The 25,815-nt window shown below is 36.8% G+C and overlaps 1 protein-coding gene across 4 annotated transcripts in view; it reads right to left on the minus strand.

The window, feature by feature from the left end:
• LYST (lysosomal trafficking regulator) overlaps window positions 1–25,815 on the minus strand; it is an 89,926-nt gene that overhangs the window by 44,483 nt on the left and 19,628 nt on the right. For 3 of the 4 annotated variants that reach the window (XM_067293494.1, XM_067293491.1, XM_067293493.1), the window contains exons 3-16: window positions 24,527–24,725; window positions 21,543–21,633; window positions 17,738–19,820; window positions 14,934–15,969; window positions 13,120–13,281; window positions 12,260–12,416; window positions 10,772–10,998; window positions 8,559–8,625; window positions 7,595–7,704; window positions 6,103–6,526; window positions 4,845–4,989; window positions 3,923–4,096; window positions 2,020–2,180; window positions 776–966 (exon numbers count right to left, since the gene is read on the minus strand). In XM_067293494.1, the coding sequence (XP_067149595.1) occupies window positions 776–966; window positions 2,020–2,180; window positions 3,923–4,096; window positions 4,845–4,989; window positions 6,103–6,526; window positions 7,595–7,704; window positions 8,559–8,625; window positions 10,772–10,998; window positions 12,260–12,416; window positions 13,120–13,281; window positions 14,934–15,969; window positions 17,738–19,820; window positions 21,543–21,633; window positions 24,527–24,718 (5,220 nt within the window). In that variant the 5' untranslated portion in view covers window positions 24,719–24,725. The remainder of the gene's footprint in view (window positions 1–775; window positions 967–2,019; window positions 2,181–3,922; window positions 4,097–4,844; window positions 4,990–6,102; window positions 6,527–7,594; window positions 7,705–8,558; window positions 8,626–10,771; window positions 10,999–12,259; window positions 12,417–13,119; window positions 13,282–14,933; window positions 15,970–17,737; window positions 19,821–21,542; window positions 21,634–24,526; window positions 24,726–25,815) is intronic. The other variant, XM_067293492.1, reaches the window with a different exon arrangement.

Raw genomic sequence — 25,815 nt, forward strand, 5'->3', positions numbered from 1 at the left:
AGGAGCACATCCAGACAGAACAAGCTTTTGCCTACAGCTACAGCACTGCTGTAGAACAAGATTAGGAAAAAATCCCTCTAGGGGAGACAGTTCATATAGCAGAAGCTACCAGTGGATCAAGATAATACCCCAAATATAATAGGCTCTATTGATATGGTAATTCTCTTCTTCTTTTTCTAGTATAACTATATATCTATATCTGCAAAGCTACAAGTCAGGGAAGAAAAGGTAAGACCTCTTAGCAGGAAAACTACTTCTCAGCCAAACTCAATGCAAATCTAATCCTTCTCAAAACCCCCAGAGAACTGGGATTCTATTCTCTTTCTTGCTTCCTGTTAGAGTACACTAAATACTGCCCTGCCCCCCCACACCATCTATCAGGTTTTAATGTTTAAAAGGTTAACTAAGCTAAGCTGTCCTTGTCTACCTTTATGCCAATGGAGAAACTAGGCAACTACTCATCTTAAAGTAGGTGCTTAAAACAGTTCAGGAGGTGCCTGCTTCTCAAATACAGAAACACCACAGTATTGTAAAAGTTGTGACATCTAAAAGTTGTCACAATCCAGACTAGAGAAAGAAATTCCACATAGGCTGTCCATTTCAACTCCCATTGAAATAAGTGGAAAGAACAAGCAGTGATTTTATTAAGAGTTGAATTTGCTCCTGCTTACTTTGAGAAAGTGAAGCACCTTGGGGGGGGGGCAGCAAGCAAGAAACATGTTCCCATTCTCTTAATCAGTTCTAGGAGAAGAACCATTTTTAAGTTGAAACTTACAACTAAAGGTCCAACATCTACTTCCTTTTTTGTCATGAAGAGCTCCTTAATTTGTTCACATTGTAGAATATCTTTACTTATGTACTTAGAGCAATCAGCCAGTGTTTTGCCATATTTACAAGGCATTACAGATGTGAAGTCTGGTCCACAGGCATATAAATAGAATGCTTCCTCTGGTCCAATCTTTGCACCTAAAAAATCCAGAAGAGAAGTCTTTAAATTCTCAGTACACAGTAAAGCAAAACTCAGACATTGGGTAGTAGACTGCATCAGAGACTTTACAAGGAAGATAACCGGCTAGTTTTTGTAGGACTTGCTCATCAGAAACAACTAGTGCAGTCTGATGCTTATTAACTACTGTAAATCAGTGACTTCTGACACATGCTGCAGGCCAGATCAATTCAGTGGCAGGGGTAACAAACTAAGTCAGGAAGATGATCTGGATGAACTGAAAACCAGCATGTCAGAATCAACTATAATGCCTTTTTTCTGTAATTGACAAGATAATCTATCCAAGCACCCTCAAAGTTTTCAAAGCATAGCAAGATTACAGATAACAATACGCTACATCATGGAGAGTTGGATAGCACTACTCAGAAGGATTCAACAATGGTAAAAGTTCATTTACCATTGGAGGGAAAGAGTAAATTTGATTTACCAAGGGAGGGAAGAGAAAAAACTACATAGCAAATGGAAGACAAAAATGGACCTCCTTCCCCTTTTCAGATAGGAAGGCAAGCACTTTCCAGGTCATCTGTTTTTAAGATTGTTTCTTCAAAAGAAGCATCTCTTAGTTGGTTAAGATTCCTAAGAAGTTCAGCTGTTCTGTTGTTAAATAGTTGTCCAAATGTCTGAGCATAATTAGTTTGTAACCTCATGTTGAACAACTACGTACTTCCAGAAAGATCCAGATCTATGATGTGTGGGAGCATGACAACAATACAGCAGTAAATCCAGCGCTCTCTGGAGGAATCTGTTTTGCAGACACATGGCAGTCAGTATAGATCCAGGAGGTGGAGCTGACCTTTCCCACAAGCAGCTCATCTACAGCATGCATTTATATTCATATTCTCCCTAATATATTACACTGCTAAAGAATGTATTGTTGCTTTTACTGTAATAAGTTAGCATGTTTATGCCAGCTTGGAAAACCATAAAAACTAAGCTTTAATGGAAAGGAGGGAGATGAAATGAAAGTTTATGCAAGTTTAAAAAGAAAAAAAAAGCAGTAAGTATACAAGTACCATTAAAGAGAAGCAGATTTCCAAGATCCCATCTACCAGACAATCGAAGCAAGTCTTCTTGAGAGGATGTACAGTGGCCAATCATACAAAAGGTTTTATTACTGTCAGATGATAAACTTGTTTTCCTTGGTAGTGTATAATCTAAATTAATCTCACATTTCCTAAAAACAGATATAAAGAAGTATATATAAATATTGAGAACTGTTCAAAATTGCTACCTAAGGTATTCAGCCTAAACTTATAACACATTTTAATATTTAGTTATCAAAATTAAATTACTAAAGCTGTTATCAACTCCTAGGAGCCTTGGAATGCAGTTAAATTAGTGTAACTTATGTGTGTATATATATAAATACTATCTAAAATGGGGGAAAGAGGGATGGAGTCACAACTGGGGTTGCCATGCAGTCAGAATTTTCTAGATAGGAGTTTCCTTCCCTCTTCCCTCCCTGACCTCAATGAAGAAATAAATATACACACATGCACTCCTGAGTGACATTACGCACTTTTTTTTTTAATATATCACAATTTGTCAAGGATTTCTACTGTTCCTAAAGAACCAGAGGCCTTTGACTATGTCACTGCACAAGTCTGTAGCTCACAACATAAGCTGAAAAATATTGTGTCCAGAATTTTCTTGTGCAGGCGAACCTTGTCAGAGCTTATGCATACCCTCTGTGCTGTAGAGCCATGGGCAATAAGCATGATACTCTCAGGAAGCATCCTATAAACCTAATGTGCGTTTACATGGACAGAACGATTGAACCGTAAAGGTCATTTAAAATTTCCTGGAAGAGTCTAACACTGCACATATTAGCAAATTGGGCACTCTCTATATGGAGTGGCCTCGTTAACTGCACATGTGCAGAACAGTATTTTCAGTTTTCCCAGTATCTCCATATTTGGGCTTTATTGCACATCTGTATGCACAGACTGAACAATGGGGAATCAAGTTTCTTAAAATTTAACTACGTGTTTTGATCTGTTCTAGAAACTAAGTATTATACTTTAAAATTGTGCAAGTAACCTGGGAATCAAGTTGTAATCAAGAAAAATAATGTGCTTTTTCTCAGATACAGCTTTATTACAAAGATTCCTGAAGTGACTTGTTTACTAACCAGATTCTAAAGAAATTTTAACCCTAAGAAAGCAAGAGTAAAGAATTATGGAACATCTAAGTGTTTTAGGACATAGCATTTTGACCATCTATTTTGAGTACAAAGTCTTCATAGTTTAGACTTTAGGAACAGAAGGAAAACCACAATATTAAATTCCTTTTCCAACCAATGGATATTTCTTGCAGGCCCAGACTCAAACCTAGCATCAGGTACTTCAGTTAGGGGCATGGTCCTTAAGCTTTCAGTGGAAAAAGTACTTTCTGCTGCCAATTCAGATCTTAGGTCAGCAGGTATATTTTTCAGAACTTCTCCCCTGCTTATTTCTTTCAACTACACAGAAAATCCAAGGAAACTTTTTTTTTTTTTTTAAGAGGACAAAATGATTGTCTTCTCTTCACCTCCTATTCATTTCTCTTTTCAAGAATATCGCCAGTACCTGAACTATACCTCCTTAATTCTGATTAACTTAACCAAAAAGATCATGCCCTCTAACTTCATTGTATTGCTTTTTTTGGATCTTATTCTCAAAATCATGTAGTACTTACCTCCCTTACTTATTCCTGATCAGGAATCTTTTGTTCAAACACAGCCCAAGGCAGATCTGTTTTTATTCAAAGAAATCAGGACAATACTGGACATGAGGGGTATCTTGCTAGGAATTTCCTTTCCTACCCCAAAAAACTACTTCAGCCTGCACTAAAGTAGCATAGATGTTTACATCTACTAGTTTACGTCTTCCTAAAAAGATGACAGAAAGACCTAGGTGCAACTGATGTATAATTTACCTCTGACCAGAAACCCACAGCAACAGCTTTCCATGGATATTTTTCTTGCCCTCTGGCTGCTGCAGATATGTCAGTGCCAAATGCTGCCACTTGCCCACAAGGAAAACATTCTCTGGAGATTCAGCCTGTGCCAGCAGACCAGCTTTCATCTCGTCATTTGGATCCATGCACATACTATGAAAATAACAGAAGAGGAAGAACAAGTGTTTGTTTTCAAACCTGCATTTTTAAAATCTAAATCTGCATTTTTTGACCTCATAGCAGTTTAAGTTATACCGCTTAACTTTCACAAGCAATTTTTTTTTAAGTAACAACTCTGTATTTAGAAGCTAAACATAAGCCAGGGAAATCCTCAGATTATGGCTTCAATTTAGTTATTTAACCTGCCTGCATGAATCTGCTTACATTTTAAATAAGGATAATATCATCTCTATTTTACAGAAAAGTTAAGTTCAGTTTATTGAAAAAAATGCAGATGCCCTGTGAAATAAAGTGTTCTAAGACTGCAGCTTCAGACCCATTTTAAGGATCCATTATTTGCAGGAATTAATCTTACAAACACCTTTTAAAATCATTTTGAAACATGGATTCCCATTTACATTTGTTGGGTCACCTTCATTAATACTTCAATTGCTATGTTACATCACATTTGACTGATCTTGCATCTTACTCTGGGTATTTATTATATACCTATATGAAACATCCAAAACCAGAGGCTGACCTCTTAAGAAAAAACATCGCTGTAGATTTGTAAGCAATAAACTTGACAGTTTAACATCAATGATGTTGCCATTAGTGTTCAAGATAGCTCTCACAGAAATTTTCTATTCTACACCAACATTCTCTGCAAGCTGCTATTAGAAGTTGGATAAGACAACACGCATACAAAAGTCATCTTGTAAACTTGACTAATACACAGTACCGAAAGATGAAAGCTCCAGTGTTCAAATCCGCCCAGACTTGTATCATTAGTGCTTTGGAACCCAATGAAATTATATGAATACAGCCATCTTCAACAAGTTTATCTCCCAAGCTTAGGTATTCCATTCCTATAGACTTGGCTTCTTCTAGAAGAAAAGTGTTTATATGCAATTTCAATACAATAAAACCAACACATGTCCTACCAGCTACCAAGTGTGAAAAGAAATAGCTCAGGTACTGAAGTGAGTTGTTTTAAAAAGGGAGCTTACTAGTATGTACAATCCTTTTTACAGATCTAGGTCTGTTTGATGCACTGGACAGAGGAGTTTAACTTCAACATTAAAACTGCATTTTGCATGTTTTTGTAATCAGGTAAAGCCACTAAGCTTTAATATATTCTAATTTAAAGATACTTTTGACATGCCATATCATGTTATGTTCTTTGTTGGAAGTCTTAGTTCTTTAGATTGGTCTTTCCAAAGCACACCACCCTTTAAACATGAACTCGCATCCAATATTTTAAACTTAACTTTGCTTTACTAAGCAAAAGCATAGGCCATCTAATAAAAGCAGTGCTAGTAAGTTCAACTCCACCCCCCAAAAAACCCAAACAGCTTTTATTTTTTACTGTACTTTTATTCAAAGTAGAAAGTATTTGAGGTGCTATGGTTAGAATTAAGAGCAATTTTCTTCCTACAAATTATAGTCCAGGGGATTCTGCTCAGAAGAGTTTGGGAGCAGGTAAGTCTCTATAAAAGCTGACTCAATGAATTCAGAGACTCTTTAAGGTAAAAGCTTCAGAACATATTTAAATCCTAAATCACAGGAAGATGTACTAGCTCTCTATGAAAGAAAAAAAAAAAAAAAAAAAAAAAACACACAAAACCCACTTGCTTCATCAATACATGAGACCATATAAACCAGAGCAGCAGTCTTCTCCCAAGACCTTTCAGCTGCTGCATAGAGTATTTTCATCCACAGAACATGAAATGGCATAAAAACATTTTACTGAGTTAGAAATTCAATCAGAACACTAAATTCCTAAGCTAACAAGCACAAACTTAAGAACTAAAGCTGACAGTGCTTTCTTTTTTTGTGTGTGTATCTTACAGGACTCAAAGAACAATCCAAAAGGCTGTCGCTTCTGTTTAGTATTCATGATATAGAAGAATAAAGTGCAACCTTTTGTATACGACAAATCAACAATTGTAATCGGAACCCCGAATGATAACCAGAAACAAGAAGTACTAAGCCTTCACCTGTGCTGTCAAAACTGTTCTCTCTTACAGTTAACAGCTTGCTTCTTTTCTTGATCTTCTTCCCCTTTTCTGCTGAATTTTCTGCTTCATGAAGACACTCCAGATGAAACCACAGTGAGACACTGAAGCCCTCAGACATGTGTGGCCAACAGTTTTGTCCAACTAAAGGCAGGTGAATTGGGGCTACATACCAAGAAGAAAGCAGCTGGTGAGTCAGATTTTCACCATCTGCCTCTTTCTTATTCTGTGAATATTTTGCTCTTTTTAATAATCCAGCAGTCTTGCTGTTGGGAGTGCTAGCAGATTTTTGTGAAGAACTGCTACTAAAATGTGTGCCATACAGCAAAGGAAAGGCAAGGTACTGTAATGGGTTCATACAGGTGTTAGTTTCTACAATCTTCAATACACCCTTAAGTAGTATCTCCTAAAAGAGGGGAAAAAAAAAAGAAAAGAAAATCAGACAAATACAAATCAAACTGTTTATACCATATAGCTAAGTGTCATCACTTAACTAAACAGAATCCTCCTCCTCATTTAAATTTGGATTCATGTTTTCCTAAAACAGTTTGGCTTCCATATCCAAACTGACACACACATTTACAACAACATTAAGCATCAATTTAAAAGGATTATGGTTCAGCAGGTTTGAAGATTTAGTCACTGCAGATCATTCTTCAAGTCACCATGCTTAGGATTCGGCTAAACCATAGCAAGTGGTCATTGTGCAGTCTTATCTCACATTTGTTATGTGCTAACAGATTAACTTGTACCGCAAAAGACCACACCTTTCACCTCATGTTTGAAACAGGTTAAGGCAGCACACATTGCAATCACTTTGTTTTTGCAGCAGCAGCAACAAAACCACCTCAGCCCCTAAGCCAAAGTTTCTCAAGTTAAGTAGCCAATTATTGAAAGCTACTTTTGAAAAGTTGACTTGTCTTTAGTTTGTTACTATTTCAGAGTTATTTTTTATTTCCTTCCATCTGCTTTTTTTCTTACACAAAGTCCTATACAAACCAATTAATAGGTATTTCAGCAAGCAGCAGGTTCCAGCACTACACAAACTGACTTAAGACAGCTTACACAAAGTACTTCCTGCTGAAAAAGCAGCACCCATTCCTGAGATATTGATGCTTTATAACCTTATGGGAATGGCTTTCCAAGTTTTACAGTATTACAGTATTCACTGCCAACTATCACCACAATGTCAGCCTCCTCACGATTCCTCTAGAGTTTTCTTGTGCTGAAGAAAAAAGTTACTAGGGCTCTTTCTTCAGTAAGACCCTTCAAACTCCCTTCTCTCTCCCCCATTTCCTTTTCATCTCTTGGGAATGAACTACCCCAAGAATGAACTTTAGTTGCACTGGTCAGTTATGATGTTGCTGTTCCAATATGCTTATTTCCAAAATACCTTGAACACAAATGGATTTTCTTTGTGCTTCACTGTTCTTGTTAAGTTTGTGAATATTGTCCTTTGCTACTGCATACATACCGTACAGGGTGTCTTCTCCAGAAATATCCTCAGGAGAAGAGTTAGCTCTTCTGAACATGTCTGTGAGCTCATCAAAGAGACTAACAGGTCTACCAGCACCACCTGACATGCTAAAAGTAGAGGGGTAAAATAATTTTCTTGAATACAATTTTTGAAAAACATTAAAGGCCTCATATACCATACTGTTATGAGAAAAGATTAACTTGGAATTCAGAATGTTTTGTGAAAGCATTTCAAATTCAGGAAGCTGTGATAAGATGATTACTAGAGAGACCAGGTTTTTAAGAGTCTGACCATACTTCCTGGCAGTATTATCATTCAAAATTTCACTGAATGAATCTAGATTATTACAGGCTCCCAGGTTTACAAAGGGGAGTCTGAAAGTCTGGGAATCTAGCTTCTAGATGCTAGGTTCCCAAAGGTTCTCCCCACAAAGCCAGGGATCAAAGTCCTGGGATGGGTTTACAACAACTCCTGCTGTAGAGCAGCCTCATTATGTGAGCTACCTTAGGGCAAGCATATAATTTAGTTTCACATTCTTGGATTAGCTAGCTATTTTCTGAATTGAAATAAAATCAAATCAAGACATCACTAAGTCTTGTGTCATGCAGAGGTTTGAAATAAAAACTGATGATGTGCCTCATCAGATTTAATCAGTAAGATAACTGCCGTTTTCCCAAGTAATGTTTGTTAACACTGTCATCTTAGGTTTATGATTTCAGCCAGTGTTTTCAGATCTGCTGGCATGTGTTTAAGTAATAAAGATTCCCACCAGCTCAAAAAATAATCCTATATTTACACAGAAGTTAGATACTTGTCACAAGTTAAATATATAGCTGCACAGATTCACATGTGCCAATGAGTTTGCTTAACATACTGCATTTGCTAAAAATGGCTGAAAATCTGAGGACATATACATTAAGTTATAGATATCAATATTTATATACTTAGACCTTGAACTCACCATGAAAACTAGACTCCGTCTGGGTCAATACATTTAGAAATCCTCCCAAAAGATTTTTAACAGCTCCCTTTAAAAAAAAGTTTGATATCTGAACAATACAAACCAGTTTAAGCATCTAACGTTAAACAATTTCTTTTAAACCAATTCTTGTCTAGGGCTGATCTTTGTTAAAGTAAAAATAATTCCAGTTACTTTAAATTATGGAAATATTAAAATATTTGCTAGTGAACATGCTTTCACATTCTGCACAGTTCAACCACATCATATCAAAGAGGGACTCTGAAATCCAGCTGATTCAAGAAAGAATCCTTTGGGCCACTATCAATTCAGCAACTCTGAGAACTCTTCCCCTTGCCTCCTCCCCTAGAATACATTGAATTAGTTTTACAGGTTGTGACAAAATGCGGTATGTATGTATATAGTGACATAATTTTGAAAGCAAGTTTAACCCTTCTCCAACCTTTTTGTGCAAGATTACAGTAAAGACTCACCAGAAAAATCAAAGCAGTTTTCCTAAGAGCAACATCCTTCACAAAAGCAATCTCAGATAAAGATCATTAACATTCACAGTCTCTTAATTTGAGATTTACACTTTCTCTTTCCAAAAATGTATTGAAGGTACAAATTTGATAGTGTTAACATTTGGAAGAAGTATTTTCATCCCCTCAGATGAAAATAGCCTAAAAAAATACATTAACTTTCAATTTGAGAACTACCTGAAGCTTACTTCCCTCTAGAGAAACTGAAATTAGCAATATACACTCTCAAAGATCTTTTCCAGACAGTGTTTCTGATTGTTTGTTTTCTGAAGTCTGTTTCCATTTTATGGCTATTTAAATTTCAGCAAAAGGCATCTTTTATCACCGTCTTTAAGCCTCAGACATCTTAAGGGACCATTTGGATGCATTAGGCTGATCTGCCATGTACTTTAATCAATACAGACAGATTTATTAGGGAGTTATTAAACACAAGCATATTTGTGCATACTAAAAAGGCATTAATTTGACCAAATGAAATTTATAATTATAGAATCATTTCATCTGTTGAAGTTCAATATGAAACGTGTGCTAGTGATTTAAAGTTAATAATTCACAAAAAAATTGGTGTGGAAATAAAACAATATCTCTCACCTACTTCAACTTCTCCTGCTTTCAATTTAAGTTGTAAAGCATAACTAACTTTGCTTCTTAGATTATATGAAAGATCACTTTAAGTTTAGAGTACTTAGCCATATTTCCCTCTTCTGCAGAAGAGGCGCACTGAAGTTAGTTACTAAAAGGCAAAAAACCGAAGCCAACCTTCAGAAATTGCAAAGGATCATGAGGACATCAACCTGTGCATTGGAAGTTTATAAAAGTAGATATATAGTGTGCATGCGCACATTTGTGCATACATATACTGAAAGAGACATTTGCTGATAATTATTTCAGAAATATTTAGAATTTTAAGGCCTTCAGAAATTAGTTATTTACAGAATATTAGTCTTTATATATTACTTTTCCACTTGAATGAGTCATGTACAACTGGAGCTGTAATTCCAGCAGAATGTATAGTGCTAATAAAATTGCTTATGAGAGATTTACTAGACAATAAAATATAAAAAGGCACAGCTGCTCTTAAAGCTATAAGAGAAGGGTCCCTAACTATTTTACTGCTTCCAGATAGCACTGTGTGGTAAATCTGAGTAAGACTAAACGCTCATCTGCATAACCCACATCCCTTTTAATAACTAGCACTTGAGTAGGAATCACCAGTTAACCTTCATTAAAAGAACAACAACAAAGACACCAGAGTGAAATAATCTTCCCTCATAATACTACATATGTAACCCACATCACAGCTTAAGAGAAGAATACTGGATACATGAAGATACAGTTTTGTTTTTCAATAGCCTACCAGTCATTAAAACTGTATCAATTGCTTTGGTGATAGAACAACCCTGATAAAAATAAGGCAACTGTGAAATTCAAAAACTTTGTAGGTCAAGGATTTTTCAACACAGTAGCTAACTATCTTTTCTGGTAACTTTAAAATTCAATACAGCATTTACTTGTGATACCAGTTATTTATATTGTTTCAGTTCATATCAAATGCCCTAACAGCAAGTTAGAATATTTCTGAGTTCACTCAATTAGGTATACTGTTACTATAAAACTGAAGAAAATAAAATATATGGTGCCATATTTTTTGCCTTTGTTTAATAACATTTTTACCTGTTCTATAAGTAAAGTGGCATTTCTCTCCTTCTGACTGATGATTTTCAGGCAGCTTTGGAACACGTGAGCAAGCACATCCAGACTTGCATTACCAGCTGAGAGCAAGTTTAATTCTAGCATGCAGATTTCAGGATATATCAATTCTCCTTGACTGATGTTTTCAGTTAGGTCATTAAAATAACCTGAAGGACCAGTGCATCCCGGTTCTGCCTTTGTGTTTGCTCCTGAAAGAGAACACTGTCTTACAGAAACTTACTCAAGTGAATATAGTTTGCATGATCCAAACAAGACACCCAAGGACATACTTTCTCCAGTCGTCTCAAAGGTACAAAACAGTCACTAACTTATAACTACTTTTCAGAAATTAGTAGAACATTCTGTTCTGCATTGTTTTTTCACATTTCCCTGCCAATCCGAAAGTTCAAGGATGCAGTTTCTTCCACTATATGATCTTAAGCCATATCCCTTCACTTCCCAGGAACTGGACACACTTTAGTGATGGGATATGCAAATTGTAAAATATGACTAAAATCATTGTAAGAGAGCTTGAGCTTCTATACAGAAGACTCTGAGCTTGTTAAGAAAGGAGATAAGTTTAGTGTCTGTGGGGGGGAGAAATTACTGATTTAAGTTGGGGAAGAGGTTTAGTTAACTCAGAATGCCAACACATGACAGAACACCTCCAGAACGATCAAAAAACCCCAGGGCAAAACATTTAAGCATTTCTTCTTCCTCTTGCATCTGGGTAAGACTTTAAACTTTAACCTGAAGCATTTCCAGCAAACTGTTTTCACTCTAACTCAAAACCACTTCAAAAAAACCATTAAATACATCCATATACACTTCTATATGTCATTACTGATAAAGTCTAGTCATACAAGTAAACAGTAATAATGGAACTCAGTTCCATTCAAGTCCGTTACTGCTTATGCTGACTTTATATTACATAAGAGCATAAGCATCCAAGTGTTTAGCATGAAGGAAAAAATTAAAGTAAATTCATCTTCAAAATTAAGTACACTGAAACAAATACAGTAAAATAAAGGATGTGCACATTAATGGTTGAATGAATATAAAAGGAGATGTTATAGCTAGATTACGTAAATTTAATCAGATAACAGTGTTATATAAAAGCTCAAGCACAGATTTGTAAACAAAGCACTGATAAGCAGCTCTAGCAGAAATTGCCTGAAACATAATCAGTAATACATTTCAGCAAGGATGACTCAACATGACTTTGGTATAAGTGTCACAGAAACCAAAAAAAGGAAAAAAGGCAAAACAGTTTCTATAACACTCACAATATGAATAGCTGTCATCTTTCCATAGATAACTGGATCCTACTAGGAGTAAAAAACTAAACTAGCCTCTAATAAAACTAAACAGGCCTCTGATACTCACCCTGTTTCTTGCATCTCTCAAAAGACAAGCACGCTCAGTTATGCCATAAAGACTGCTTTGTATATTTAAAAAGTTCACATTTACCATCATTCTTGGTTTCACTGTCATCAGGGTTACTTTCACTATCTGCTTCATATCCTGCCTCTTCTACAAGGAGTTTAAGACTACAGCACTGTGACTCTTCAGCTTCTTCCAAGACGTCTCCAGGTTGTGATGCAGGCTCCTTTTCAGTGTGATGGGGCTGTATAACACGTGTGTCAAACAAGTTTACCTCCTTTGTTCAGAAAAGCACGCAGTTTAGAACTTTCCAGATACCCATTTCCTCCATCCCCACTGGCAAAAGAAACAAACTGACCATATACTTTCAAGCAAGCACAAGGTAATTTTTAAAGGATGCTTTTAAGGATACTTCATTCCTACACAGAAGAGGAACTCCGCAAAGATGGATTTTTCTTACCAACTACCTGACCTAAGTTTTGAGAAACAACTGGCCACTGCATTAAGAAAAATTACGTTTCTAAAAATCGCTATCACCGTAAGCAAAGCATCCTGACACCACTGTAAGGTGAAAGAATCTCTGCAGCCATTAAGGTCAGTCAGCACTCCTACTTTGAAGCTCTCCATTTAAAAGTTTGTCAATTTCTCTGTCATGGAAGAGTGACCAGAACTTCAGGTTTCAGGTGTATCCATAAATAACAGTACAGCTTGCCACCCCACTTTGGTGGGGGGAGGGCATGCATGATGTTTTCCTGAATAACAAATGCAAGGAGCTTATGATCAACTGTCATATGCTTGCATATGAGAACTGGAGAATTAATCTTCAACACCACCAAAACCCCAAATTTAAGCACATGCTCTTTAGTTAAAAAATACAGACCTGAAGAGACCTGATCTGGCAAACCCTTATACATGCAACATTTATATTAAACTACTCAGTTTCATACCTTTTCGACTTTTTCTTCAGAATGATCCAGATCAGCAGAAAAAGTGCCCAATGCAATACGAAGCAGTGAATCAAACAGAGGCTTTGCCAAGTTGGTTTCTATCACTTTTGATTGAGCAAGCTGGTCTCTTACTTCAAGTAAGACATCATCCACACAAGTATTCTGCGTTTCGGAAAACAGAAGTGTTTCAATTCATGTTACTCTGTTTTGGCTAACTGGAACAGTCCCATACTTTCATTTAAGAACTCTACTTTCCACCTACAACACCATTTAATCAGACTTCCCAATTAAAACTATTAGACTTCATCTAGTCTCTCACAATAATAAAGATTTGTCATGTTTGTCATGACAAAGGTTTAGAAGGTTAAGCAGTTTGCACTGAAAGATTCTCAACAACATGCTGTTTCCCAAATATTACAAGTCAAAACACGAAGTTCCAAAAATAAATGCCTCTGAAATAATTTAAAGTACGCAGTGCTTTCAGACTGTACAACATTACTAGTGAGGTTAACAAGACAGAGGGTTACATGTCTAAGTTCCCCAAAATAACAAACCGCAAAGACAGAGGGTCAATTTCCAATTCTTTCCTGTACCCAATACCTACTGCTTTTACAATAAACTGCCAAATAAAACACAAGATAATAATTGAAGTATTAAAGCATGGTGAAGGTGTCTTCTGTGAATTAACAGCTTCTGAACACTGAATTAATTCACCTGCAAGGTTTGTTTTGAGTAATAGTTCTTCCATGTGTCCCTTTAAGTATTGTGCCTTCTCCAGCATTCCTCTTTCTTAGGCATCATGCTCTGCTCAGTACCATCAAAAATATTAAGTTATTATGCATAACTCCCTGCCTGGTCTACACACCTCTCCTTCAGTCCCACCTGTCACATCCATTCTCCATTAAATACTCTTTCAAAAACCAAGTCTCTCCCACCATTCAGGGCCCATCAGCTCAGGTAGTAACCTCATATCCTATGGAGGCTGCCTAATACAGGACACTAGAACTACATAGAAAAGGAGAAAAAGCAGGCCATAACTTTGACCAGAAAAATGTTTAGGTATAGTCAGCAAGAAATTCATAGTAGTCAAAGTCCACTACTATATTCAGTCAGAGGAAGCCACCCCTTTCCTCTAGTTAGGGCCACTTGGGGGCAGGAGGGGAAGGGAGAGAGAAGACAAAAACTTCATCTGTCAATATCAGTCCTCCCTAGTACTCAAGATACATTAACTCAGAAACAGTATTTGGTGCTGAGTTTAGCCCTTGGCCATATTCATGATGTGGATCAAGCAGCTGCAACAGATGCATGGAAAACTAAACCAGAAATATATGGAAAAAACAGACAATACAGCTAAAAGTAAATAATAATAATAAAAAAAATCTAATCTGAGTCAACCTGCTGTTCTGGAATATTCTCTCACAATCCCAGAGAGGCAGGAAACCGGCACAAATGGGGAGCCAACCCAAGAGACTAGTGGACAAAGTCATGTTGGAGGACAAGCAAGGGGGTTCAGGGTCCTGACAGGCATCTTACTGTATACAGCAAACAAAAGGGTGACAAGCAGGAAGATGCCTCCTCAGAAGCAGCAATTGCCAGTTTCTCCATCCACCCAGCATCATTCCTCATGCTTGTTGACCACTCCTTCCTACTAAGCAAATCATCTATTTTTATAGTTCAAGTACACAGAAAAGATGGTATCATAATACAAGCATAAACTTCCCTTTCATCACCAAAAGAACTTTCAGTTAAGTCACTGTTAAAATAACATTATACATAAATATGAGTAAGATAAGCAAAGGGAAGTTACACAGTACCTGGTGAAACACCTCTACTTCCATCTTCTGCTGCATACTGCTTGCACTGTGCAGACAGATTGTCAGCAGAGCTTCAAGAAGTCTGATACCCTGAAGTGCCCACTCAGCCTCTTCTCTTACAGAAGGTTTTGTCTCTTCAAGATTAACAACAGGAGTAACTGAAGCATCTTCCCTACTCAAAGACCTGTCACAGGAAACGCATTCAGACACCAACTGTTCTGCATCAGCAGGATTTTTGTCAAAACTGTTGAGTTCTGATTGTGTCAACTCTCTGCTTTTAGCCAAGTGAGCAGAGTCATCCTTGATGAGAGGCTCAGCATGAGGGCTCCCATGCAAACTTCTGCTGCTTTCACTCAATACTCTCTCCTTTTTTTCTTGGTCCTTTTCCTTGCTCTTCGCAAGTTTCTGAATAATCAAGATTAGTAGTCTATGGCATGCTTCAAAACCTCCAAGTCTGTGGAACTGTCTCTGGAAAACTGAACTACACAGATAGATCCAACAACACATGGACCAAATATCTGCAGCCCTGTGAATATATTCTAGGGAAGGCAAAGTAAGGCTTTCCAGTGACAGATATGGTAATTTGTGGCCTAATGGCTCACTAGCTGTACTATCATATCCTGAAGTGTCTTCAGAGTCATTAGCTGAATCCCGATCACAATCTGCTTCTTTACTTACACATAAAAAAGCAACACAGAGGAATAGATTTATTGTGTTGACATGAATGTCTTGACTCACAAACTTTTTCTTTTTTGGGTAAGCATCTTTGAGGCCAGCATAAAACTTGCTCAGGCTTTGAGGAACTTCTGAAACAGTGTGCTGGCTACAAAGAGAAGCAGGCAACTCAGACGCAGCCTCCTTTTGTTCACTGGTCAAGCCTTCTAGTTCTGCCATTGCTTGGTCTTTCTGCTGGTCTCCAAGGCAGAGTATCAAAGTCTCCAACACTTTCAGAGAATGGCTTCTTACAGCATCCAAGTAATTTAATTCAATCATTTGGTTTACTCCATTACAGCTCAAAAATGAGTCTCTAATTACCCTGCAAGAGAAAGCATAAGAAAGTTACCTTATAAACTAACCATAAATTCACATAGTTTAGAGAAGACATCTTAACCAAAAATAACCCTCTGTTCTACACACTTGACTAGCACCAAGGAGGGACAGACCATGCTTATAGTAATTGCTGTAAATATCCCACCTCAGGAATGTGAGGTAAGATAGAGAGGGGAATTTGTCTGCAACTTTCTAGAATACCAAGCAAATATTGTCCACCTGGTATTGGAAAAGAAATCATAAGCTTATTTGTTGTAAGAAATAATGTAAGAGATGAATATTGATTAACCTCTAAAATACAGACCAAAGATGCACAATGTTCAAAGCACAGAAGGTATTTAATTAACTCTACGACACTTGCTCTTTAGTGGGACCTCGCCCCTACTTTTTATTAGTGACTGGAGATCGTAAAATATCTTGTCTTCTCTGTTCTATGACTTCAGAAATTAGAGATTCCTCCTCAAATAAAATTGAAGTCCTCGCATATTTTACTAGCTATGCCTATTTAGTTTTTGTATGAACACAAGATCCTTGCAATTTTATATGAAACACCTTTCAAGCACATCTTTTTGCAGGCTTTCTGGCATAAGAATTACAATGTTAAAAGAGTATCCTTTGGTATATCTGTTTCCAAGGACTTTTTCCCTTCTTTCTACTCCCCATTCATTACATTTAGTTCACAGAGATCCTTATCACAAATTCTGTAAGCTTCTTCTTAGCGTATTATGTTTGCTCAGACATTCACCTTTCCTACCCTTCCATTACCTTCCTGCAGAATCAGCTTTTACTATAATTGAGTCATATACCCTAAAAATCAAATGAGTCATGTACATCTTTAGGCCAGTAGTAAATAGACAACTTTAAACTTCCTTGAATCTAAACTTTACTTCTTACCTCTTTGCCACTAAGTGTTTTTTTTTTTTTTTTTTCAAAATTGATGCTTCTGATACAATTTAGGTAAGATAAGAGTTAAAAACACATCAGATAATCCTTTATGAAAACTGGAATACTAACCTATTCTTCATATTTGTTTCAGGTAACCCTAATAAATTCACTTCAGTTTTTCAGGACTCAAAATGAAAATACCAGAATTTTTCCAGGAAGAAAGAACACATTCTTATTCATATTCTGAAAAAACTTCCAGAGATTTTACTAAAGAACTACTTCATCAATTTCACAATAAATAGGAAAAAATTTCATGCCCTGGAAGTATGTTTTGTTTGGTTTTGCTTTTAAAGTTATGCTTACATGAATAGGATTTTGTAAATCAAGAAACAGTTACTTCAGGACTACAAATAAGTCTAACTTAAGCTTTATTTTTCAAATTAGGTTTCTATAAAGACCATTCTAGCAGGAGGAGGAAAACAGATCAGAAAATTAAGTAGTTTAATTACCACAGAAAAGCAACATGTGAATCTGTTCAACATTCCTGAGTCACTTTAGCATGAGGAATTAAGAGGCAAAGAGCATGTCACATTAGACAAAGATTTCATTCGTTTCTATACACTTTGACTTGTTGAGGCCTATATCCCATCAATACAGATGCCTTTATGATTTATGAATCTACTGGCAAATCTGAATCCTATGGACTGAATCCTATGTTATTCAAGCATGTATCTTGTTTACACCCCTACAATATCCAAGTGCAGCCTACTACGCAAACGAAATTTATGTTCTAATGAGTAACAGATATACAAGGTTCTGTATTACAGAATTAGCATATTTTTCCATTAACAAGCAGAAAATAAACTAACCTGGATTTAAGCAACACAGGGAGTGTCTGCAAATAAATCTGAAGTACTTCATAAGGCAAACACTGGCTATGGTAACTGCACATGTGTTTATCAGCTGCAGTTATTCCTAGTTGTCGAGCATGGCAAGCTAGTTCAACCCCTCTCTGTAGCACTGGATTATAAATACAGTTATAGAATTTCCATTGGACCACTGCATTTCCCTTTTGAATTAAGTGGCATATATGGCTTGCAATCTGCATGCCACGTAGTTTGTCTTCTTCAAAAACAAGGTCCTGATAAGCCTCCAGTGCATCCCATCTCAACAGCATATCTTCAGATCCACTACTAGGCAGAATCCCCTGAACTCTGCAAGAAGGACTAGATGCAAGACCAGCATCACCAGAGTTGCCTTGCAAGGCACCTTCCAGCTGAGGAAGTTGATCACAGTCAATAGTACATATATTGCATGATGCCTGTATAATTTTTGGAGAAACTTCAGCTCCACCCAGCTGATCCAATATAAACTTGTTAAGGATGTTCAGTATGTGCTGTTGAAAGTTTTTTAATATTGGTAACTTGGAAGCATGAAGCAATGGGGTAATCACAGACTTTGGATCCATACAACAGCATATTCCTACATTATGTACACCCGAGAGAATCTGAACACAGGTACTGCTCAAAGAAACTTGTTGCAACAAGTGCAGACACTGGTGTGCACAAACGGCAATGCAACAGCATCGGTCAGGATAATGAACTTCTCCATCAGCCGTTTCAAAGGGGTTTTTGGAAGCTTGGTTTTTAAAAGCAGATACAGAAAGCCCAGAGAGGTCTCTGTGGTGGTGCATGAAGTGAGAGTACTCACATCGTCTGTGCCGCTTTCTTGTACACACTGACTGATGAAGCTGCTCTGATTTCACTTTTTTGACAGTGCTGATTATTTTCATAATGCTGTTGATTAGGGCTTTCAAGTGCTCTGAGGCTTCCCCAGTTACTCCCTCATTCTTCATACACAGCCATTCCATTTGGAGCACTGTTATTTGAAATAGCTTAAATCCCTGATGCTGTATGAACTCATGAACCAGATCTATAGCTTGACTAAAGTAGAATGGGTTGGAGGCTGCACTCTGTAGGCAGCAAATCAAAATCTGCAAGACCCCCTCCAGAACCTCAGGCAGAAGCAAGGCTCTGTGATGACAGCTAGAAGATACAAACTCATCCTGAACCTGCTGCTGTAGTGTTTTTTTGTGCCCTGGAACAAAAAGTTCAGGCTGCTTCTCCAAGCAAATTCTGATTTTTAATGCTGCTTTAAGTAAGTCTGTTAGATTTCTTCGTACATTGTCAGGCATTGTTTCTGTATTGCTAATATCTAAAGACATAAGATGAAGCACTGTTCTAAAGAGCATTCTTTGGATCAAAGCCACAGGTTCTTCTGTCCACCCTGCAGAAATTACTTCATTTTCTGCACTACTACCTACATTGCAACAGTCTCCAAATCCTGATAAGAATTCAGTTAACGTGGGTATCACGCTAGCTGTAAGAACAGAACTGTGATTTAACATAATATCAAATTTGCACACTTTTTCTAGGAGTGACAGTAAAACGTGGCATAAGTCAAATGGAGAGTTGTCCATGTTGCTCTCAGCAATCACCACAGCTGGCTCATTCAAAATCTCCAATTTTAATTCCTGTGCTAGAATTTGGCTGGAATTTTCTAGGTTAGAGGTATCAGGATTAGAATTTGGTACTGCTTCAGCTGGTAGGCAATCACTTCTACCTACAAGGTAGTTGTCCCTAAGTGGATATGTTACAAAAGGCTGCAGGAACTGGGATCGTCTGTGTTTCATCATTACAGTAGCCTTGTCATCAGAATTGCCTTCTGAATCCGAAGTGGACAGCTGAGATCTTCTTGCATCTCGCACGGAGTAACGATGGGTGGTTTTGCGAAGACGTCCACTTTTTCGTGATCGAGGATTTAGTTTTACAGAAGCCTGAAGAGATGAGCAACTATTTCCATCTAAGCCTAGCTTTTCCTGAGTAGATTTCACAGAACTTGAAGCGTTCTCTTTGGTCAGGCATATGTCAACTGTAAAGGGTAGATTAAAATCTGTCGCAACAGAAAGACACAAAACACTGCATGTAAGTCATATTCAGGAGCATTATAATACTTAAATAGGAAAAATGATTTATGTATTTGCAAATTCAGAAATATGAAATAAAAAAGGTTATGCATCCTTGGATAAGTTTCACTGTCATTAAGTAGTGCCAGAACTGTATCTGGATGCTTTGAGCAGTATAAGATCTAGCATATACCAACTGCAAGTATTTACAACACAGTAAGTTTGGTATTTAGAAAATATGATAGTTAACAGTCCTCCACACAAAAGCAAAATTGGAAGAGACCACCCTATAGGTATATGCATTATTCATACTGAAAGAAGTGATGCTTCATGTGCAAGCACGACTGTGCCTCACTGTATCAAAGAGACACTGCTATGATGCTTGAGGAAACATCTGCTTTGAAGGAGAAAAAAACAAAAGTACTTTATCAAATAATGATTTTTTTTGCACAGAAATAAAGAGGTATTGGGTATAGGGATGCAAAAAAAATTAGTCCAAAAGAACAGAGCTCTTAGTGCACAACAACCAGATACATTGGGCTCACTGCATCAGTACTACTAGCTAGAAATCTGTAGCAACAAAAAGTGTATGTTAAGCAAAGTACAAAAAACAAACATCTTAACCTGTTTACACAATATCATTTTAAACTAATCTTGGAAGAGTTAACCTCTCATAAGACGATTGAAATCTTTCTTTCATTCAATCATGCTTATAGTAGAATGAAAGAAAGATACAGCTGAGCAAGCAGGGTAGTTAATTATATAAAAGTACTATGAAACTTGCACTTTAGATACTGTCAATCACAAATACTAACCACCACCTTACATTTGAAGGACTTTAAAACAGAAAAGAATATTAGGACAGCTTCAGGTGATAACCTTTAGGAGCTCTCTCAGAGTTTACTTCTGAATTTGTTTCATCCTGTTTTATTTTCTAATAAATAAAAGAAAGCACCAGAAAAACTCATTTCCTGGTTCAGTTCTTGCATAACACAATTTTGTATCATCTTTCATTTCTCTAACTCACTTTAAACAGATCCATTGGCAGTTTAACCCTTTTCATTTAATTCCTCAATTAGCACAGTTTGACATGCATCAGTTTTTCTAAGAAATAGTCTGACTCTGTTCATAATCATCCAGTATTATTCCATTTTCAGAGCCTACCTCCTTGATATCAACACACTTTTCATATTGTGTTCTCCATTGTTTGACTTAAGCCTATTCTCTACTTACCATTTCTCCAATGTCAGAAAAAAATTTCTTATTCTATCACCGATCAATCTACGTTACTCAGATTTTTTTTTTTTCTTTAAAAGAACCTTTATGCTCTCCCCCCTCACCATGAAGGGCTTTATATTAGCAAAAGTATCACATACACCTTCAAATCCCCTTTTCCAGCACCACCTGAGAAGTCAAACAAAAAAATCTCTCCACCAAGTCCAGCTACATGGTATGTTGTGACCATTCTTTCACACTGACCTTCATCTTCTCTGTACAATCTTGACTTTCCTTGTATGATGACAGAACATAGGTATTTTTAAAACTGTATGTTCTTTGTAGAATTCAGGGTCTTTGTTCTGTTCTATGTTAAGAGGACACGCAGTACAATGGCCATCTACTCTTTAACTGGGTGTCCTATGCTCTGTAATAGTACAAATACAGGACACCATTTTTCCTAGGTCTTCACTAGCATAACTGATAAAACATACCTATTGCTTTTTCTTCTTTGACAGGGATTTTCCACACCAGTGGTAGAAGTGACAGGAGGAGAGTTAGAAGTTCTTCCCGACATGTCAGCTCCTATGTTAGAAACAAAAGGTTCTTTGTATTCCATGTCCCATAATTTATAGAAAATTATCAGGGTTATTTTAAGAACTTAAACATTAACCTCCCTATGCCTTTCTGCTGTCTTACACACTGGAAAAGTGAACTAACTGCAAAGAATGCTATAATCATTAGTTAGGCAATCAGAAAGTACCTGGAATATTTGATCGCCCCTTTGCAACTATTTCTATACACAGCTCTTCAAACCTTCTTGTTGAAATAATTCTTCATCCACTGGAGGACAAAACCAGAAAAGAAATCAAAAGCAAATAACTTCTGTTCATTTAAACAAAGACAGAATGAAGCCCCCCAAAAGTCTGAAATGTTTGTAGTTACAAAAGCATATAGTTTTGAAGAACTTTGTGAAACTTTACTGTCCTCAAAACGATGCCTTTAAATAAATGAAAGCCTACATTCAATTGATACTATCATCATCTCACAATGGGAAGGTGAAATTTTATAGGAAGAAAGAGGGAAGATGACTCACTAAAAAAAAAAACAACAAAAAACCCAAAGCACTAAAACCCCTCAGTCATACTGAGATTCAAAGACTAACTCAGAATTTTAATGCAAAGGTGAACAGTAGAAGGCAGAGAATTCAAATACAACTCCTTTACTGGATGCTAAGCACTACCGTAGACCCAAATATGAAAAAACCTACTACCTTGACACAGACAGAAAGCTGACTTGAGCTTTTTGACAGTCAGCATCATTCAGGGATATGCAGCTGAAGTAATATCCTTCCCCCAAAATTCAAGGTAGTAATGAAAATAAGACACGAAGATAAACTTAAATAAGCTAGAACATTTTGGTAAGAAGCTTGCTCAGCCTGCTTATAATCGAAACAATACAAGAGTGCCTTTAAGTGTTTGCATACACCCTTATCTACAAAGATAAGATCAACAGAGTCCATAAAAATACATTTGCAACTGTGAAGAGGTTGGATAAAAGTGAAAAGCCTAATATTAGTTTCACAAGCTATGTTAGAACTTTAATTTAGAGATGATTTATTTAAAAATATTGAAGTATAATAACAGTTTTCTTGCTAAAGTTTTTAAGAAAGTGTTAAAACGCTGAACTAATGGAGTCAGTAAAACTGTAGTTATGGATGGTAAGGCAGTATACACAGATAAATTTCTTCATGCCAGCTTATTCACCTAGTTTGGTTCAACACTGATAAGTCAACCGATCTCTCACAGAACAGGAAAGTTTGTTTTCCCTTTCAACCTTTGAATAAGACAAATACACTAAGTTCAAGTACAAGTCCACCAGTTCTAGAGATTGAACAAGAAAGAACGCATTGAGTCCATCAGTTTCCCCACTACAGCTTAGTAGTTCCTTTGATTATTGGATCAGCTTTTCCAAGTTTATATTTGTGTTTCTTGCTATGTTTTAACAAATATAAAGCAGTTTTATTTAGTTAATTTTAGAACCTTTTCTTGACATAATGCTGTCACTGAAGTATAAAGTTCTAGATGTCTGGTAGTTGGGAAAGAAGGATTGAAAATTCTTGGAAACAGCTTTTTTAACATTACATTTTCATTACAGGCTAGAGCTAAACAGGAAAACTCAGATAGCAGTCATCCATTCACACCACAACAGGCAAGAGCAAACTGCCCTCAGAACTACATTTATCTACCTAAAAACTGTTTTGCTGAAAGCTACATCAGCTACCTTTTTATAACTTCTTCAAAAGAGACTATTTTTCTAGCTGCTTAGTTAATCAGTCAATACTTAGAAACATAAGATGCAGGAAGTACTAAATACAGTATTAGTCACAATTACAGATCTATTACTATACAGGAAATATATCTAAACAAAAAAGTGAATTATTTGTTTTGTTATACACTATCAACAATTTTAGACTTTTAAAAAATATAATTCCAGTTATTGATACAGTACAATTAGACCTGAGAAATAATTTTTCAAAGTCATTCCCTGCAACTCACTTTTGCTACTGAAGGCCTTTTCAGCCAGACAAATTGACTAGAAATGGGAATAAGTAATGTAGCATTCAAAACAGTGCTAAAACTGGAAAAAGCAACGTATTAATTTTTCAAATTTCAGCAGTACACTTTCAAATTACGCCCCCCCCCGCCTTTTTTGGGGGTGGGTTGGGTAGGGAGAATACATAAGAGTGAGAAATACCAAGATCTATAAAGAACACAGTGTACCAGAATGCTGGTCATAAGGTATACTTAGGTGCTTAAAGGGGTATGCAGAATCTTTCCCCTTTCTTGAATAATTTGTCTCATTAGTCAAGATTTTTTTTCCACTTGTCTTTTTAAAAAAAAAAAAGGTTAAGTAATACAAATGGATTGACTCCCCTTCTCACTTGAAAGTTTTTTTTTTTTTTTTTCCCCCTCAACCTCAGCTCCTGAAAGTGCTCTCTTATGTTCAAGAGCTGCTACTTGATACACAGTGAAAATATACCTCATGGCCTACAGCAAAATAGGAAAGCATATATTTTAGTTTTATTTAGTTGCTATAAACCAGAAGAAGGATCTTCTCAAAATAAAAACTGCCAGTTTGTACTGCAGGTTCAGTAAACAGACTCATTCCTCCTGCACGTTCCATCTTACTGCTTCTTTCCACCCAGCTGCTGCAAAGCCTCCCACACAACTTAACTAGTCAACAGTTTAGCAGCCATAAATTTCAGCTGGCAGGTATATCATTAGCTATTTTTTGTTTTCCTGTTCTTGGTGAAGGAATTTCTAAGTTTCTAGTATTCACAATTAGCTTTCTCACACAGTCTCTACCAAAAATCCAAACAAGAAAAGGAGCACCAAGAAGCACACAAGCCAGACAATTCCTGTCAATACAGCCAAAGCTCATTACCAAAGTTAACTAGCAGGAAAAAACCTATTACCTGATCAATAATTGAGTTCAGTGTAGTGAGCAAAATAAATCCACGGCCTTGAACCAGGTATTGTCCCAGTGCTGCCATATGAGTTTCTTCCTCTTCATCTTCCTTGGCCTCTGCCCTCTGGACCACAGCATTGCACAGTCTGTTGACATCCGTCAAGAATTCCCGTGCCAGCGAGTTACTGCGACCGCTCATGTCTGAGCTAAATAAAGGAAAACAATTGAAATCCATCAGAAGCTGCCTTCCTTATGAAAAATACTTGAAGTTTGGGGGTGGGAAAGAGTTTCTTCCCCTCCTCTCCTCTTCCAAAGCTTGGAGGAGTTTGTAGGACTGAGGGATGAATATTCCAGCATGGAATGGGAGCCAAGGGAAGACGGAAGGTTGAGGTTTGAGGGTTTTACTGTTTTCAGTGAGACTTTAGCCAATAGTTGGCGACTACAAATGCTCATTTTATAAACCTATCAGGTAAAAACACATGACACAGTGTTCCTTTCTACTGCATAAAGCAAAGTTAAATGACTTAATTACAGCTTTTCTTTGTAACCTACATGTGAGCTTCAATCTTCAGCTGCTTCTAAAAGGGATTTGACCTGAAGCATATGGGGGAAAACATGTTTTCTGCACAATGCTGCATAATAGCTACATGTTCCTCATTCTTCATTTGAACATGTTATCTTCTACACTGTTATATATTCCAACAGTATGCAGATCGTTTCAAGGGAAAAAGAAAAATTAATGAGTTAAGATAAATATGGGAGTTTCATAGATACATTGCTTTAGATTTACCAACCCGCAGAGTGTTTCCTTCAAGCGAGATTAACTGAATGGGTGGCAATCATTATGTATTTAATTCAAGATATGATTCTACCGTACACATTCAGGAGAAAACCAGTGGTACATATTTCCAAAGTGACTAATTTGACTGTAAATAATGCACACAAGGCACTCATGCACTTTGACTATTCACTGTATCTTATAAAAACATTTGATTTTTTATTTTCTCATATGCCACTACAGTAGCATTCTTTGATTGGTCAGCAGCAGTACATGCTGAAAAGTTTAAAACAAACAGAAAACCAAAAAAGAAATGCAAGAGTCAGCTGTGGAAAAGAACCATCAAGAGGATCTCTGATGAAGGCAAAATAACACAGGCAAGAGTCAGTGATGGCAACTATAGGAATAATATTTAATACACAAAACCCCTTAAGTGAATACTACACTGTTTAGCTACCTTTTTGTTTTTCCCCCCTGTATGAACAGCTTAAGTAAAATCTTGAAAACCTCAAAGAGAA

Source organism: Apteryx mantelli, chromosome 3 (genome assembly GCF_036417845.1).
Source record: "Apteryx mantelli isolate bAptMan1 chromosome 3, bAptMan1.hap1, whole genome shotgun sequence".
NCBI classification, from domain to species: domain Eukaryota; kingdom Metazoa; phylum Chordata; class Aves; order Apterygiformes; family Apterygidae; genus Apteryx; species Apteryx mantelli.